Source organism: Pleurodeles waltl, chromosome 4_2, assembly GCF_031143425.1.
Source record: "Pleurodeles waltl isolate 20211129_DDA chromosome 4_2, aPleWal1.hap1.20221129, whole genome shotgun sequence".
In the NCBI taxonomy this organism is placed as follows: Eukaryota; Metazoa; Chordata; class Amphibia; order Caudata; family Salamandridae; genus Pleurodeles; species Pleurodeles waltl.
This window is the reverse complement of record NC_090443.1, coordinates 728592247-728611137: the sequence shown is the minus strand read 5'-3', so window position 1 is coordinate 728611137 and position 18891 is coordinate 728592247. Positions and strand designations below refer to the sequence as shown.

The 18891-nt window shown below is 45.9% G+C and overlaps 1 protein-coding gene across 1 annotated transcript in view; it reads left to right on the top strand.

Moving 5' to 3' along the window:
- Positions 1–18891, top strand: part of HFM1 (helicase for meiosis 1) — a 2166952-nt gene that overhangs the window by 357367 nt on the left and 1790694 nt on the right. Inside the window, exon 5 of the mRNA XM_069233212.1 lies at positions 14937–15098. Within this exon, the coding sequence (XP_069089313.1) occupies positions 14937–15098 (162 nt within the window). The remainder of the gene's footprint in view (positions 1–14936; positions 15099–18891) is intronic.

Below are 18891 nucleotides of genomic sequence, written 5' to 3'. Positions count from 1 at the left end.
TGAGCGCAGGCAAATGGCATTGTTTGTGTTTGCATCAGCATTGTCTACGTCAGAATTGACATCTCAGAGCCTATACAGGCATTACCCAGCACAGTACCTCGGTCATTTTTATTATTGACCTCTGCACCAAGCCCCGCCGGTATTGCTGGTGGTGCACCTTTAGTGTCTTCGTAGATGTAAAAAGATAATTCCAACATTATTCTATGGATAGATAACCCCTGCTGCAGTGAAAATGTCTTTATAAGTTTTTCACTACCAGGACATGTACAACTAAAAAAGTACATGTCCTGCCTTTGAAATACAATGCATCCTGCCCTCTGGGTTGTCCAGGGCCTGCTTTAGGGGTGACATATGTACAAAAAGAGAACGTTTGGTCATGGCAAAAGGGTTATTTGGCCAGGCTGACATGGCAGTGTAAAGTTGCACACACATTTTCTGCATTGGCAGACCTGAGACATGTTAATTGGGTGGCACAATTGGTGATGGAGACCCACAAGTAGTATTTAATTTGCAGACCTTGGTACATGTAGTGCACTTTACTAGGGACTTATAAGTACATTAAATATGCAAGTTAGGGAATAAGCCCATGTTACCATGTTATGGGGAGAGAGCACAGGAAATGTACCATTGTTAGCAGTCCTAAAGCCAGCAAAAATTAGGTCACAAAAGTGGAGGAAGTAGGCAAAAAGTAGAGGGAAGATCACCCTAAGGCTGTGCGGTCTAATACCACTAAAGATCCCAACACGGTACACACAGGCCACCTTACTGCTCCTGGGTGGCGTTGACATTGAGTCTTTGGTCCACTGAGCAACTAGTATGCAGAAGTATAGGCAGTGGCCAAAAATCAATGGGACCGAGGTGAAGGCTCTGAAGGATACAGATGCCAGTATAACCATGGTCATGACTAAACTGGTTTCCTTAGACCAGATCCTAACTGAAAAAGTGCACGAGTTAGTCAATGCTGACAACATCAAAAAGCCACATCCTATGGCTGTGGTTGACTTTGAGTGAGGAGTAGTTACTGACCCAAACAAGGTAGCCATGCTTCCTGCTAGTCCAGAAGGGTGTTTGCTGGGCAATGACTTAGAAACCTCTGCTTAGGCAGAAGTGGAGAGGAGGTCCCATGCAGCCATTGGTGTGAGCACAGAAAGCCCTGAAAGAGAATGAAGGGACCCTGGAGCCTGGAGGGGCAGGACGGCCGGCCGGCAACCCAGTCTTTTAAAGTCCAAGCCAAGTGACCCCATATCCTGGGGCATCCAGGAGACTGGTGGTCCCTCAACAGTACAGGGAGTTCCTCCTTAACCCGGCCCACGATAAACCCATGGCTCAGCACCTGGGGCAGACCAAGATGTGGGAGAGTCTGGTCAACCTTTTTTACTGGCCCTAGGTGTCTGAGAAAGTCAAGGACATTTGTCACTCCTGTGGGACCTGCCAAGCCAGTGGCAAGACAGGAAGTAAGCCAAAGGCTCTCTTGATGCTACTACCAGTGGTGGGGACCACCTGTGAGATGATGGGGATAGATATTATTGGTCCTGTAGACCCACTCACAGCTTCAGGGAACAGGTTCATTTTAGTGGTAGTGGACCATGCCACTAGATATTCTGAGGCTATTCCACTTAAGACAGTCACTGCCCCTGGGGTGAATAGAGTACTCCTTGAAATCTTCACCAGGGTTGGGTTCCATAAGGAGGTCATTTCAGATAGGGGCACAAATTTAATGTCAGCCTATCTGAAAGCAATGTGGGGTGACATAAAACTTCTCCACCCTATATCATCCCCACTGCAGTGGTTTAGTTGAGAGATTCAACAAAACCATAAAATACGTAATCCTGAGTTGGCCTGAAAAGCTCAGGAAGAGGTGGGATATCCCCCTGACATGCCTCCTGTTTGCATACAGGGAGGCCCCTAAAAAGGAATTGGCTTTGGCCCTTTTGAACTGCTCATTGGACACCCTGTCTGTGACAGGTCCAGTCAGTTTGGTTAAGGAAGGGTTGGAGAGACTCCTGAAAGAACCTAAGGAGTACATAGTGCAATATGTGCTTGGCTTACACTCCAGAATTGCTGAGTACATGAAAAAGCCACACAAAAACTTGGTGGCAAGTCAGAGGCTGTCGAGCAATTGTATGACCAAACGTCCTCCATGGTAGAATAGCAGCTAAGAAAGTTAGTGTGGGTCTTAGAGCCTGAGGCACCCAGGGCCTTATAGGACAAATGGAATTAGCCTTACCCCATCTTAGAAAGGAAAGGCAAAGTCACTTACTGGTGCACTTGGGTACCCCCAGGAACCCTCAAAGGGTGATCCATGTGCACAGGCTCAAGAAACACCATGAAATGGCAGACATCAGCATGTTGATGGCAACAGATGGAGGCGAGGAAGAAGAGAGTGGCCCTCTCCCAGACCTCCTATCTTCCAATGCCCAAGATAGTACTATGGAGGGAGCAGTGTTGGTGACTGATCCGCACCTCATGTGCTTGGGGTGTCTGGAGCGCGACCACAACCCAGAGTTATGCTCCGACTGCTGGGCCATGGACCCGAAGGCTTTGAGGGAGCAGTCTCTAAAGCTCAAAGCGGTCTGGCAGTTGGCTCCACATTGCTCCTGCTTTCGCTCAAGATGAAGGTCACAAAACCATTCATGGCCCCATCACCACTCGTCCTAATCCCACTCTAAGTCCTCAAGACATTCAGGTCACAAGAAGAAGAAGTTAAAAAAGAACATGTGTTTCACGACTTCACCCCATCGTTCGGCTCATGTGACGCAGGAGGACCATCACCCTTCTAGGCCTCTGCCCTTGGAGCCTGTTTCTGGGTCGGCTCCATGCCTCTCAGAGTTTCCGGGAGCCGGAGCCACACCTGCCAAACTCAGGGAGTTTTAGGAGGCCATGCGCCTCATATTTGGGCAGAACAACCCTCCTGTGATACCCTTGGGCCAGAAGGGTCGGCCGGTGCGCCATCGAGTTTCACACCAGCGGCATCGGCCTCGGTTCTGGAGGGCACCCCAGGATCCGGATCTTACCCAACACTGGTTGTGCCATTGTAACCTTCCCTGGCGCCAATGTAGAAGTCGACGTGTACGGCTTCGGTTGGGCCCATAATCGTTGTCGATCCCATACTCATTTCTGACTCTGACCCGGAGGTGGAACAATGTCGCTCAACACCGATTCAGACTTCGATGGGGACATCGCTCCACAGGTTGGATCCTGACCCTTATACCTATGGGTATGGGTACGGTGAGAGTATGGAGGGGTCAGTCGATCCTCTAGAATTCTATCTTGAAGGCTCTTCCATGGACTGGACACAGGAATTGGGTGAAGCTTGTGGGTTGGACACTTCCCCTGACTCTGGCATGCTTTCTACCCCTACCGTGGCTACAGAGGAGGGAGCCTCAGAATCAATGGTGACGAAAAGGGTGGCTGAGGTTCTGGGCCTCAAACTCCCTTCAGTGACAGTCAGGACTAACCTCCTGACTGAGGTGTTTCAGCCCGGGGCTTCCACATAAGAACCCCTATTGCCCTCCAATGAGGCCCTCACTGATGCCCTGCTGGGGAACTGGTCTAACCCCAGCACAGGGGCCCCTGTCAATAGGACCATCACCTGCCGGCATAGGCCTGCACCTAACAACCCTAAATTCCTGACCCAAAACCCTGCATCTGAGAGATTAGTCATTCAGACTTCTTCCTCTTTGGGCGCATTTCCTTCTGCACCCCCGGACAGGGAATCAAAAAGACTGGACCAACTTGGGAAGAAAATGCTCTCTTCCTCCAGTCCGGCATTGTGGTCTGTGAACGCCACATGCCTTTTCGGCGCTACACCCATACTTTATGGGACACGGTCACGCAGGTACTGCCACAGGTCCCGGAGGAGACCTGGGTCATTCTATCCCAAACTTTGGCTGGTGGGGAGATGCAGTCAAGTTCACTATTTGTTGTGGACTGGACACCACCGACTCACTGGGCAGATCGGTTGTGTCGACAGTGGGCCTTCGGTGCCACACTTCATTGAGGACATCTGGCTTTTTGGGGGATGTCCAGCAATCACCTATGGACAAGCCCTTTGATGACACCTGTCTCTTCAGAGACAAAGTGGACTCAGCGCTCAAGCAGTTTAAGGCGTCCAAGGTTATGACTTGGTGCCTTGGCCTCGCAGCTGCTCCTCTTCCCCCTCAGTCCGTTTTTCACCCCTTTTGTGACTACAGAAGCGGTACCCAACCCCATCCATTTCCCTCCAGACACCGTGCAGTGCATGCTGCCCAGCCTCTGTGTGGCCATGGACGCGGGATCCAATGTCACCGTGGATCAGGGTGCCAGCAGTCAGCCCAATCCACCACCTCTCCCACTTCAGCCGCCAAACCTTCCTAGTCTATCACTCCATCCCAGGCCAGTTGGTGGCAGGATTTACCATACCCTGCCCAACTGGGAATCTATCACGATGGAAAGGTGAGTTTTGCAAATCTTCCTAAGGGGCTACTCTCTCCCCTTCAAGACTACTCCTCCTGCCATGCCATCAGCCTACGATTGTATGATGGAGTATCACTTGGCACTTCTCTGTGAGGATTTATGCCTGCCTTGGCCAAGGGAGCCATAGAGAAGGCCCCTGTGTCAAACGTAGGACACTGTTGGTATTCCCACTACTTTCTGATGCCCAAAAAGGACAAGGGCCTTCATCCCCTAGACCCCTGGACCCTCGATCTCTTCCTCAGGAAGGAGACGTTCAAAATTATCACTCTGACTCAAGTCCTTTCTACACTGGACCTTGGAGACTGTATGGTAGCGTTGTACTTGCAGGATGCCTATTTCCATATTTCCATCCTGCTGCCTTCAGACGTTATCTGCGGTTCGTGGTAGGTTGCAAACATTTTCAGTTCACCGTGCTTCCCTTTGGCCTTACCAGTGCCCTTCAAGTGTTCACAAAAGTGATGGCGGTGGTTCCAGCTCATCTTTGCTGGCTAGGAGTTTCAGTCTTCCCCTACCCCGATGACTGACTGCTGAAGGCAGGCTTGCCCCAGGATGTCTCTCACCTCCAGACTACAGTGGACCTCCTGCATTCACTGAGGTTCACTATAAATGTGTCGAAGTCACACCTGACTCCCTCTCAGATGCTCCCTTTCATCTGAACTGTTCTGGACACAGTGCAGTTTTTGGCTTATTCTTCCGAGCAGCGACTCTAGGATATTCAGGCTATGATACCGATGTTTCAGCCTCTATCTTGGGTTTCGGTGAGAATGACTGTGAGGCTGCTGGGCCTTATGGCCTCCTGCACCCTGCTGGTCACACATGCCAGATGGCATATGTGGGTTCTGTAGTTGGACTTGAAGTTCTAGTGGGCACAGCATCAGAGAAATCTCTCAGTCATGGTCTAGATTTCAGAGGGAACTGCGAAAGATCTGAAGTGGTGGTTAACAAACGGAGATTGGTTCAGAGGCAGATCCCTCTCCTTTCCCCAACCAGATCAGACAGTGATGACAGATGCGTCACTCCTAGGATGGGGCGGCCACATGGGAGAGGTGGAGATCAGAGGCATCTGGTCTCCGGCAGGGTCCAGGCTCCACACCAACCTTCTGGAGCTCAGTGCTTGCACTGAAAGCATTCCTTCCCTCTCACCAAGGGAAAGCGGTGCCGGTGGTTACGGACAACACCACTGCCATGTGGTACTGCAACAAGCAGGGTGGGGTGGGGTCATGGACCTTTTGTCAGGAGGCCCTGTGTCTCTGGACATGGTTGGAATGTCAGGATATATCCTCAATGGCTCAACATTTGGCAGGCTCTCTGAATGCCAGATCAGACAAACTCAGCCATCAAGGTATGGTTGATCACGAATTGCGTCTCCATCTTGAGCTGGAGCAAGGTCCCTTTCAGCAGTGAAGAGAGCCTTGGTTAGATCTGTTCACCTCCACAGAGAACACGCAATGTCAGCTGTTTTGCACATTGGAGTTTCCAAGAGAGCATTTGCCTGGCTGCGCTTTTTGCCTCGAGTGGAACTCAGGACTCCTGTACGTGTATCTGCCAATACCACTGCCACCCAGAATTCTGAAGAAGATCAAGAGCGACCTGGCCCAAGTAATTCTTGTGACTCTGGGCACGGAGAGTACAATATCTGTTAGAAATGTGGTCTCTAGTTGGCAGAGCTATACACCTTTGTCCAATTAGGGACCATAATCCTCATCAGGGTAAGTCACACACAATCCAAATTATCCTGTGTGCACCTTCTGGGAGCTTGCCACTGATCAGTCAGGCTTAACTTAGAAGGCAATGTGTAAAGTATTGGTGCAATAATTCATACATTAACATAGTGAAAACACCACAAAAATACACCACACAGGTTTAGAAAAATATAGGATATTTATCTGGTTAATGGAAGGTCAAAACGATAAAGATTCAATAAGCACTAGTTGAAATATCACTTTGGCAGGTTTAAAAAGAGTCTTAAATCTTAGAAATCAACAGATGTCTTTTGTTTACACAAAGTACCTGGTTTGTGTAAAAAATAACACGCACGGAGATGCAGAGGAGGACATGTATGGATTCTTCCGGCGCGGCACAGACGATACGCTGTTTTTTTCCACGCTGCCAGGGGCTTTGCTTCGTTTTTCGGTGCGCAGTATTGGTTCCTCACTGCGATGCAGGGATCTTTTTGATGCCCAGGGACGATGCGCGGAAATCCTGGGCGTGCTGGAAAAAGTCACAGGTGTTGCGCTGATCAGTTGTGGTGATGCGCCGAATTTTCTGTCGCTTAGCAGGTGCTGCATCGATTTTTCACTCAGGGGAATCAGCTGTGTCGTTCCAGTTCGGCTGTACGTCGATCCAGTAGGGCTGTGCATTGAATTTCCAGTTGCAAGGCAGGCACTGCATTGAATCTTCACTCAGGAAGTCCGGCTGCGTTGTTCCGGCTTGGCTGTGTGGCGATTTCTCGGTTGCAAAATGGCTGTGCGTCATTTCCAGCAGGCTGTGCAATGATTTTCGGCGCACAAGGAGTTTCCTGAAGAGATGAAGTCTTTTTGTCCCTGAGACTTCAGAAAACAGGAGGAAAGCTCAATCCAAGCCCTTGGAGATTACTTCTCAGCAAAGACAGAGGGCATCAAGGCAGCAGGGCAACAGCAGGGCAGCAGTCCCTCTTAGCAAATCAGTCCTGATAAGTCCTTTGCACAGCCAGGCAGTTCCTCTTGACAGGTTGCAGGTTCAGGTCCAGAAGTGTCTGAGTTGGTGGGGTCAGAGACCCAGTTTATATACTCAAAAATGCCTTTGAAGTGGGGGAGACTTCAAAGAGTGGTTTTGAAGTGCACAAGTTCCCCTTTCAGTACAGGTCTGTCTGCCAGGGTCCCAATAGTGGGTTGGAAATGTAGGTGTCAGGCCCTCCCCCTTGCAGCCCAGGAAGACCCATTCAGTATGCAGATGAATGCAGGTGTGACTGAGTATCCTATGTTTGTAGTTGTCTGGGTGAAATGCACAAGGAAGCTATCAACAAGCCCAGCCCAGATGTTGATTGGACAAAGGCTATAAGGCACAGTTGGAGTTTAAGTGCAGAGAAATGCTCACTTTCTAAAAGTGGCATTTCTAAAATACTACTATGAAATCCAACCTCACCTCTAAGCAGGATCTTCTTTACCATTCTGGCCGTACTAAATATGACCTGGTTACCCCTTTCTGATCACAAACTACCACTCAAACAGTACATGAGGGTAGTCCTAATGCTATCCTATGAAAGGAGCAGGCCTCACAGTAGTGGAAAATTAATGTAGGAGTTTTACACTACCATCACATATAAAACATACATGTCCTGCCTTTCACCTACATAGCACTCTGCCCTATGGGTTACCTAGGGCCTACTTTGGGGGTAACTTACATGTAGAAAAAGGCTTGGGGGTAACTTATATATAGAATAATGCTTGGCAAGTACTTGTAAATCTCAAGTCGAAGTGACAGTGAAACTGCTCACACAGGCCTTGCAATGGCAGGTCTGAGACATGGTTAAGGTGATACTTATGTGGGTGGCACAATCAGTGCTGCAGGCCCACTAATAGCATTTAATTGACAGGCTCTAGGCACATGTAGTACATTTTACTAGGGACTTACAAGTAAATTAAATATGCCAACTGGGTATGAGCCAATGTTACCATGTTTTTAAGGAGAGAACACATGCGCTTTAGCACTGGTTAGCAGTGGTAATGTGTCCAAAGTCCTAAAGCCAACAAAAATGATGCCAGAAAAAGAAGAGAAGGAAGGCAAAAAGTTTGGGGGTGACCCTGCCAAGAGGCCATTTCCAGTAGTATCCCTAGCTTCTCAGGATGACCAACGATCCTCTACTCAGACTGTCTCTGTGGTAGGATCTTCTGTCACAGCAGCAGGGGAAGGTTCTCCACCCAAACCTGTCCAGTTTGTGCCTTCATGCATGGAGATCGAGCATCGGCAGTTGACAGCTTTCGACCTTCCACACGAAGTCTATGATGCTATCTTGGCAGCCAGGCATCCCTCCGCTAAAACTGTATGCACCTGTTGTTGGCATATATCAACAAAACTGTTGATCCCCTTTCTGCATCTCTGTCTAAGGTCCTCTTTTTATTCTTTCTCTTTCGCAGCAGGGCTTTGCTTTGGGCACCCTTAAGGGTTATATGTCTGCATTCTCAGCTTTCCTCAGACTTCCTGATCAACCCTCCTTGTTTAAATCTCGCATTGCAGTGCAATTCATTGAAGGTCTTACCCCGTTCATAATGCCCCAGTAGGATTTGAACCTGGTACTCACTTTCTTCATGTGTGCTTTTTTGAGCCTCTTCCTAATTGTCCTCTTCCGCTTCTCACCTTAAAATACAGCCTTCCTCATGGCCATCATCTCTGCGTGGAGAGTAAGTGACCTACAAGTTCTTTCTTCGAAGCCACCAGCCATTTCCTTTGTACTAGGGCCTCTTTCCTCCCTAAAGTGGTTACGTCCTTTCATATAGGCCAATCCATCACCTTGCCTTCTTTTTACCTGCCCCCAAATCCTTCTCGTGAGGAGGAGAGACTCCACTGTCTGGATTCAAAAATTGCTTTGTCGTTCTACCTCATTTGTACCAAAGACTTCCGCTTGGATGATCAACTCTTTGTAGGTTATATGGGTGTGAAGAAAGGATGGGCAGTGCAGAACAGAACCATCTCTTGATGGATTGGTCTCTGCATCAAAATGTGGTACACTTTGGGTAAGAAGCAACCCCTTCAGGGTTTGCTTGCTCACTCCTCCAGAGCAATACCTGCAACCACTGCGTTAGCTTGCGGAATTCCAGTCCTAGACATCTGTCAGGTGGCAATGTGGGCATCACTGCACACATTCACCAAACACTACTGCCTGGACAGTCAGGTCCACAGGGATAGCTATTTTGGCTGTTCAGTCCTGCAGGACTTTCTAGTATGATCTTAGTTCGCAGACCTACCTCCATGGATGGCATTGTTTGGGTATCTATTCTAAGGTAAGGAATCTGAAACAAGAAATCTCTATCAGATGAACAAATTACTTTCCTTTCTGTAACAAATTATCTGGTATAGACATATTCTAGTTGCAGATCCCTTACCGACTCACCCATCCTTCCTGCTCTGCGAACTGATTTCTCGTGACAGGGACTCCCTTAAAGAGCCCTAGTTCGGGTGCACCAATGTCAGTGTTCTTCATGGCGCTGTGCTTCTAGCGTTGAAACTCGTGAAAAGAAACTGATGTCAGCGCGCCAGGGTGGCGCCTATATATGACTGTGATGTCATCACGGCGACCACGATGCCAACAAAGGACACTGAGTCGACTGACGCCACCTGACGGCACGCAAGAATACTGCTCGAAGAAAAATCTCTGCATCCAATCTGACGCCTGGGGAAATTCTGAGGTAAGGAATCTGCAACCAGAATATGTCTCTACCAGATAATTTGTTACAGAAAGTAAGCCAATTGTTCACTGATGCTCATCCTACACCAAGAGCTCATGAGCTCAGTGACAGCTAAGAATTTGAGCATCTTTGACCTGACACCAGCAGTTTGGAAGATTGATTTCACTCCAGAAGCTAAGGAGAGGTCTGCTTTCTCCACACCTGAAGGCCACTTTCAGTTCAAAGTGATGACCTTTGGGTTGACAAATGCCCCTTACACCTTTCAGAGGTTGGTGAATTGAGTGAATCGACTGCTAGGATTGGAGAGTGTCAGTGCAGCTTATCTTGATGATATAGTTACACCTAGAGAGATCACCTGGTCCAACTCAAGGAAGTACTACCTTAGAGCAGGCAGACTTGACTTTCAAGGCAGTAAATGTTAGACAGGACAGGTCTCTGTTGTGTACCTGGGCCACCAAGTTAGTGAAGGCCTTATACAACCTCTAGAGTCCAAGATCCAGACCACCCTGGAGCCTCCTAAGTCTCAGACACAGGTAAGAGCCTTCTTATTTCTGGCTGGGTATTACAGGAGGTTTTTGAAGGGTTATGGTACCAAAGTAGCACCACTAACCAACTTGACCTCCAAGAAACAACCCAGAAAAGGTTTCTGGACTGAGCTTATTATCCAGACAGATGCCGCTATACATGGGATGGGTGCAGTGTTTTCACAAGTGAATGATTTGGGCCAGAAACAGCCAGTTGCCTTCATCAGCAGGCGACTCCTTTCTAGGTTGCAGCATTAGAGTGCCATTGAGAGGAAAGCCTTAGTTGTGGTTTGGTCCCTGAAGATGCTAAGACCCTACCAGTGTGGGATTTACTTCAAAGTTCAAACCACCCACATACCCCTCTAATGGCTAATGCAGATGGGGGTAGAGAATCCTAAATTGCTATGGTGGTCCATTTCCCTACAGGGGATGGATCTCAATGGGACTGATCATGCCAATTCAGATGGCCTTTCCTGGTTCTTCCCCTTAGACTCACCTGGAAAAGTTTATTTGCTCATTACTTTTTTGTCTGGGGGGAGGGCCATTTAAAGAAATGGCTCTTGTTTTATAGCTACCCCAAATATTTCAACTGATGCAGCTGGTTTTTCAACTCTGAGAGTCCACTGAGGCCTGATAATCAAACCTCAGTGCCCTGACCATAAATGTGTTTGTGGAACTGGCTACACCCAATTGGAAATGGCTAACTTAACTGAAAGTCCCTAGTAAAGGGTACTCTGGTACCCAGGGCATGTATGTAAGTTAGAGAGGTACCCAGGGCTTGCAGTACTGATTGTGCCACCCTAGAGGTCCATCATGTAAAACAAGTCCCTCATTCCACCACTGCAGACTGTCAGAGCCATCCTGCACTGCTGGTCCGACTTTGCCTTCGAAAGCAATGGCAAATCCACCGTCTTTCCTGTACATGTGTGTAAGACACCCCTTTGGGAGGCCTACCAAGCCCTAAAGGCAAGGTGCAACATATGGAACAAGCAGGACATGTATTTTACATGACCGGACAATAAAACTTCAGAGATTCCAGTTTTACTATGGAAAGACTTGGCCACCCAATTGGCAAGTACAGGGTTACACGCTGACTGTACAGCTGTGCTTACTCTGCGACCAAATTGAGCACTTCTCGGTATCAAACAACTTGTTATATTAAACTCGAATTACAGCTCAAGTCGAAATTAATGTAACTTGTTACGTTGTTAAGCTTTAGATGAGGTACCAGTTTGTTGCCCTTAACACTCTTGTGCCTTCCCGGGACTCTTCACCTCTCTGTGTTGGAATGTCTGCCATGCATACATATGTATATTGCTTTGGTGAATTTTAAAGCAATTTTTTTTTAGTCATTTACTTTATATTAAAAAATAATTTCTTACTATAAAGATATGTTTTAAAGTATATTTGTTTCAAATGTAAATCTGGGTTGGGTGTTAGAAGTCCACTAAAGGGTATGAACTACATCTTTCACAATGCACCAGTAAGATAAAAGTAGGCATTTATAAGGAATGGTTTACAAAATGCTGGTCATTTATATATGTAATTGTAGCATAAACATTTTTACACCTACTTTTATATGTAGTGGGTGGGTTGGATGTGCCAACATCTGTTAGTCCCACAATTTGGCACGGTTACCCCATCTTTTTGCCTACTATCAGTATGCTTATACTGTTTTCACTGGGATCCTGCTAACCAGGACCCCAGTGATTGTGCTGTCTCCCTCTACATTTGGTTTCCTGGGACTTTACACACCCCACAACTGGCATACTGGTGCCCCCTTATAAGTCCCTAGTATATGGTAGTTAGGTACCTAGGGCATTGGAGTGCCAGGGGTTCCCCATAGGCTGAAGCATGTATTGTGCCACCTATGGGAGCCCACACAAAATATGTCTGCAGGCCTGCCATTGCTGCATGCGTGAAAAGGTGCATGCACCCTTTCATCACAGGTCACTGCACCAGGTCACTGTAAGTCACCCCTATGGTAGGCCCTCCTAGCCCAGAGGGCAGGTGGCAGGTCCCTGTGTGTGAGGGCACACCTGCATGAGCAGAGGTGCCCCTATGAACTCCAGCTCCATTGTACTGGACTTCGTAAGTGCGGGAAGCAATTTTACCCTTGTACTGGACACATTTTACCATTATGTAACTGTGTCTAGCTACATAATGGTAACTTCGAACCTGGGCATGTTGGGTATCAAACATGTCAGAGTAATACCCCAATACTGTGTGCCAGTAGTCGTTGTATGATTCCATCCCCACTAGGGGTTCCTTAGAGGAACCTACCGATCTGCTCCTACCACTCTTCTTTGTTTTTCTGGGTAAGCCTGGAACTATACTCAGCAAAGTCCTCTTTAAAGCCAATGTTGCCACGAGGTCCCTCTGAAGTTCTGGAGGACTTGGCAGGCAAAAAATATTTTAAGACCCAACTTTTCAGATTTTCACTTGTAAGGCTTCCAGGGACTTAGGAACAGCACTCACTCCAGCAAAGGCTTCCAGCAGGGAACAGCTCAGGTCCAATTGCTACTAGTAGGCTGAATACTTCATGAAAAAATGAAAAAGGCCTCCTGGAATTTGCTCTATTCCTGTAGCTAAAGAGGAAGGTGTAGCTACAGAGGAAGGCAACCAACTGACCATTGGTGTCCACATCTTAGTTCAGAAAGAAGGAGGTCCATCCATTTAGGTCTCCAAACAGGTCTCAGACAGCAAGTCCAGTCTCCTGTTCATCCACCAGTCCAGAGAGTGTTCTGTTGAGCTGTTGGTGAGGTGCCACTTTGTAGGATTCACTAAACAGTGGGCAGAGATGACTCCAACACATTCCCTAACCAATGAGGAAAATGTTCCCACAGGCAACTGTTTCTACTTTTGCAGCTCATTCTTACTGCAAAGTACACCAACTCTAAGTAAAATCCAAGATGGCACAGTGTTTCTGCACTTGGAGACAGCAAAGGGTATGTTTAGGAAGATGAGCAGTCCTTTCTCCCTCATCTACAACAGTCTCATTCTGGGACCAGCCTCTATCCTTCTTACTGGGCTAGTGCCAAACAGTTACAGACACCACAGGAAACAAAAGGTTTCCCTCCCCCATGTCTTCTTTTTGCATTTAAGTATGACTGGGCAGGCCTCACCCTGGACATATTCAAGTTAATGGTATTCCTGAACCCTCCCCAGCTGAGAGGTGTCACACATCTCACACCCAGGTTTTTCAGCCAAAAAGGCTACACCATTGTTTCTGCTCTTGGAGCAGTTTTCAAACCACATTGAGGGGAAGCACTGACAGGCAGTTGCTGGCAGGCTAATGCCAATTAGACTTCTAGAGGTTCAGTCAAAGTCTGACTTTTTAAAAGTCACTTTCCTAAATATGTACCAGATTTGTCAGAGTTCTTATTTTAATATGAACTGTAGTTCTGTCTTCAGGCCTTCATGTTAAAAATATCTTTTGTAGTACAAAATCCATGTATGTACCACTTTTAAATGCTACACTCTCTATCTTGTGGGCTACAATAACTTATGGGTATTTTTTTTATTATTTAAAAGTATGCTGCTTCCCTGTCAAAAATAGTTATTTTGAAAGTTCTGCCTGCAGATTTAAAAGAGGCAGGCTACACTGGTAGGCCTGAAGCCATGCTTTTTGTCAGCCTAGTGAATGGCACAATCTGTGCTGCTTTCCACAGTTGATGTTTAACCTCTGCGTATCATCAGAGTATTTTCCTATACCATATACTATGACCTTATTGTAAAGTTACTTAAGCCAATTAGGAGTTGGCCAGTTGTAACATGTTTCTACGGGTCAGAGCACCTCATGGAGACTGGATGGCAGTGTCCCAGTGTGCAGAGTTCAAAACCATCAATCAGCAAAGAAATGGGAGTGAACATGCGAAAATAAACACTATTTCACACACACCCTTTCTCTGTGCCTTCCATCTTTTAGGGACTTTGGTAGAGGTTTTTAGTCAGATGTTCTGTCCCTTCCTAGCCCCTCAGAGGCCTGCAGCTCGTCTCTCCATTATCCGGTTACTCTTACACTATCCGTGTGGTGCCATACAATCTCAGTGGATGGGGAGGCAGGGCATTCAAGGGTACACCTTTCAGTTTTATCACCCCATGTGGTTTCCATTTTCTGTTGTGTTGGTGGAATCCCCAGTGATTCCACGACCAGTTCCCTCTATAGATGTCCGTTCTGCTCAGATTTAAATGCCAGATATCAATCTTTATCCCAGTTGTGATGTGGAGCTCTCTGTGAAGGCAACCATCTTTGTAGGCAACCATGCTCCACCTAGTCAATAATTTTGTCAGCTTTTAAATAGAGATTTAATAATACAAGACATAGCTAAGAAGAGATTTCCATGAATACCAGTGTAATTTACCGTTTTATTGACTTATTTTAGGTTATTATTAGTTTGTTATTTTTATGCTTAAGTATTAGTAGTTATGATCTGGACACTTAAAGGTTTGTGTATTACCTTAATTATATGTACATAATGTCCTTTTGACTTAAACTTGATTTTAATTGGTACATTGTAATTGATTTTCTAAATCTAAACAATAAAGTAATACCATACCATACCTTTTATAGGTTCATGTTGTAAAAGATGAAAGCCGGGGTGCAACCCTTGAAGTTGTTGTCAGTCGTATGAAAACCATTCAGTCATCCCTTTCAAAGATGTCAGTGAATCCTGAAGAAACGATACCAATGCGATTTGTGGCTGTTTCTGCAACTATACCAAATGCAGCAGACGTAAATTGGAATTCCTAAATACTTCTATTTTGTTTGATATGTTAAAATACTAATGTACTATTTGAAAATTGCAATACCATGCAAGATAGGCTTTGAAATGTTTTGAATTAAATCAGATATAAAATCTGCTAATTTAGTAACTATTAACATGCCCCTAATCCATGTTGCTGTATATTCGAAATTCCCATCTTTAAAAACATTATTTCATAAATAGTTTGCGTATTTCATTGTTTTCAAACTTAATGCAATCAATTACAGCACACTTTGGGATTGTTGCACTAAGACTCATTGTAGTTGGTATTACTTCTGGTGTTCATTGAAACATATTTTGATAAATACGTATTTATTAAAGGTTTCCTCAGCTGACACCTCAGGATATGAGGATCAGAATTATTTAAGTGTCTGCTTGCTCAGGGAGCATACACTCTTTAGTTGTGTCCTATGTAACAGGTGGTAGTCATATTTACATCAATCAATTTTTCTGGGCTATATATAAGCAGTGTTTAAGCTGCAGTGCTACCTATGCACTTTATTGATGTGTATAAGAGACCCCTTATGTTGGAAGGAGGAGGCCATTGTTATGAAAGAATATGCCTTTTGCTTGGGTCTACATTGTCACTACTGAGGTCTCAATACTGTCCTTATACCTCTTAGTGTTGGCCTCTGTGATACTGGTACACGAGATGGCCTTGTTGGGTCTGAAATAGATTTTTTGCCTGTACCTTAATTATATGTTTCTACAACGATCATACCCATGAACCACCATCCAGTGTACCATTCAGTGTGCCTGAAAATGGCACTAAAATGTTTAAAAATAATCTCACTCAACTAGCTCTTATTTGGCTCAATGAGAACGGTAAATTGTGGGAGTTTTGAATGGCATATTAGAGGAATTTTTTATTTTAGCTTTTCCACTAATTGACTTGGTGCTATTTTTATGTTTTTTAAGAGGATGAGAATTATAAAAATGTCACATTCTGATGGATACTTCTACTTGTAGATTCTGACCTCTTGAATATCCTGACAGGAGCTTGACTGGTCCAGCAAACACTTCAACCATAGCTCTTTCCTGACGATACCTGGTGCTGGCTTCATATCGACACTAGAGGGGATGTCATGTGATGTACTCTCACTGCCTTTGACACGCCCACAGCCTTTGATGTGGTCCAGAGCTCTTCCGCTAATTGTTCACTCAAGATGTCTAACAGCATCATCCACCCCCTAAAACGGTCAATATTCAAACTGTGGAAAGACTGTTGGGGGTCAAATGTTGGTTACCAACCCCATGATGTTTGCCTCTGGTGTCTAAGTTTGGGTCATGACTAACAGGCCTATGGGTCATGACAAAGTGTGCACCCTAAAGCCTTTAAGGAGAGGTAAGCCAAACTTTATGTCTCAGACCAAGTATGAATGAATAGGCAGTCAAAAGTCACAACCTCGATCCAGATCTGGGTCAAGGACACCAAGGTTATTTACTTCGAGATCTTCTCATCACAAACACAAGAAGAAGAGGAGACACAGTCCTGGAACCAAAAATAGAAGAAAGTCTGTGAGGGGATTCTCTTCTCCACTCAACCATCTCTTCAGAGCCAAAGCTAGTCGAAATTCAGGTACCTTCAGGGCTAGTACTGCCTGACACAGTGCAGTAACTGGTTCAACTGACACCGCCAGCAACCAGAGCTCAACCCTATCCGGACTTTCCAGCACCAAATTCTGAACTGGCGATGTACCTGAATACCATGTTTGGTATTCAGGGGGCTGTAGTCCCCTCTGGAGTTTCTTTGAGCCCCATGGGTCCTTTTGGGTGGCCCTGTGGACTTCTGCCATTGGATCTTCCAATAGACCTTTTTGCACCATTCATGGCCCAATCAGTTGCACTGTTGGCTCCATTGCTCACTTAGGCTGCACTGACCCTAACTCTGGCCAGATCCGTGCCACCCTTGGTATCATCAACATCAGTCCTGTTGTGGTGAAGATGCCATTGGCATTGATATTGACATAAGGACCGGTCCTTTCAGGTTCATAGCCTTTGGAGCCAGTTCAGAGGTCAGGAAGACAGGCTCAAGACATCCTGGAGGAGCAGCAAAAGCTACCACTTTGGCATGGATTCTGATCAGGATGAAGCAGGAGACATCCATTGTAAGAATTTGGGCTGCTGTTTGACTGGGATGTGAACCTTGGTCACGCAACAACCACAGTCCTTGTCAGGATAAGACAAAAACAAAGCCCCAAATAATCTGTGCTCAACCGCCTGGTAGTTTGGCACAGAGCAGTCAGGCTTAGCCTAGAGGCAATGTTTAAAGTATTTGTGTAACAATTCAAATAGTAATACAGTGAAAATACACAAAACAAGAGAGTTAGAAAAATAGAGTAGATTGTAATAAATACAACAAGGATAAAATGACAAAAAATCCAAATAGTAGAACCCAAGAAACTGAATTTTAAAGTTTTAAGTAAAAGTAGTGCCAAAAAGGGCTTTTGAGGGTATCTGGTTGCACCAGATTGGGACAAAGTCACAAGTTCACGCCGACTGCGATGGAGCACAGGCTGGCAACAAGGCCCCAGTTACGTCCACTGAACAAAGGGCCAGATGCATGAAAAAGGCCTTTTGCGATTCGGAAATAGCGATTTTTAAGAAAACGTTATTTCTGATTCGCAAAATGCAATGTATCATATTTGCGATTCGGTAATAGCGATTTCTTAAAAATCGCAAATACTATTACTGAATCGCAAATTGTGATACAGCCTCCATTCGCATCTATGGGCCTGTCGGCCCATATTTGTGAATATTTTGCATGTCCCAAATTGCGAATTCCTAACTGGAATTCTCGATTTTGAGAAATGCAAAGTCCAGCGTGCTGGGGGCCTAAGGCCCCCTCTGCTGCACCCCAAAACATTTTTTAACAACAAGTAAGGTGCACACATGCCAAAAGGGCATGTGTGCTTTACATGTAAATTTTAAAAATGCATTTTAACTGCATTTTTTAAATTTGCACATTGATACCACCAAGTTCAACTTGGTGGTAATAGAGATTCCTTAATGCCCAATTCGCATTAAGGAATTGCTTCATACATGGTCTTTAGAAATCGCAAATAAGAATTCCTTATTTGCGATTTCTTATTTAGAGAGTCCCAATTTGTGACTCTCTAAACAGGGTCGCAATTTTAATGAATTGCTATTTTAGCGATTCCTTAAAATTACATTCAGAATGCATTTGATACATTCTGAAAGGGCTTTTTGCATTCGCAAACGGGCATTCGCACTGTTTGCAAATGCAAAAAGCTTTGATACATCTGGCCCAAAGTACCTTAAATCCTGGTTGCGGAGTGTTGAGTGGATCTACGTCAAAGATGCATTCTGCAACAGAGGCATGCATCAGCTCTGAGATGCGGCAAGGCTTTGGTGCAAGGTCCTGGTGCGTTGACATCAAGGGTCCCTGTTGATTGCCTTGTGATGTGAAGGCCAGTGTCAAGGATGTGTTGCACAGTCAAGGTGATGCGTCAGTTCTGAGGAGCAGTGAGGCTGTGATGTGGAGCTTTCAGCCCCGAAAAAGCTTTGCACAGCAGCGGTTCCGAGAGGTGATGCATCTAACCGAAGATGCAGTATGCAGCAGTGATGCAAGTCTTTTGCGAATGGTCCAATCTAGGCTGCAGCGTCAATGTGTCAGTTCTGGTTGAGGATGTGTTGCTCAGCCAAAGAGATGTGTTGGTTCTCCTTGGGGATGCATCGCTCAGCAGAGAGGATGTGTTGGTTCCACTGGCAAGCACCTTAGACCCACTTCCAAAGATACAG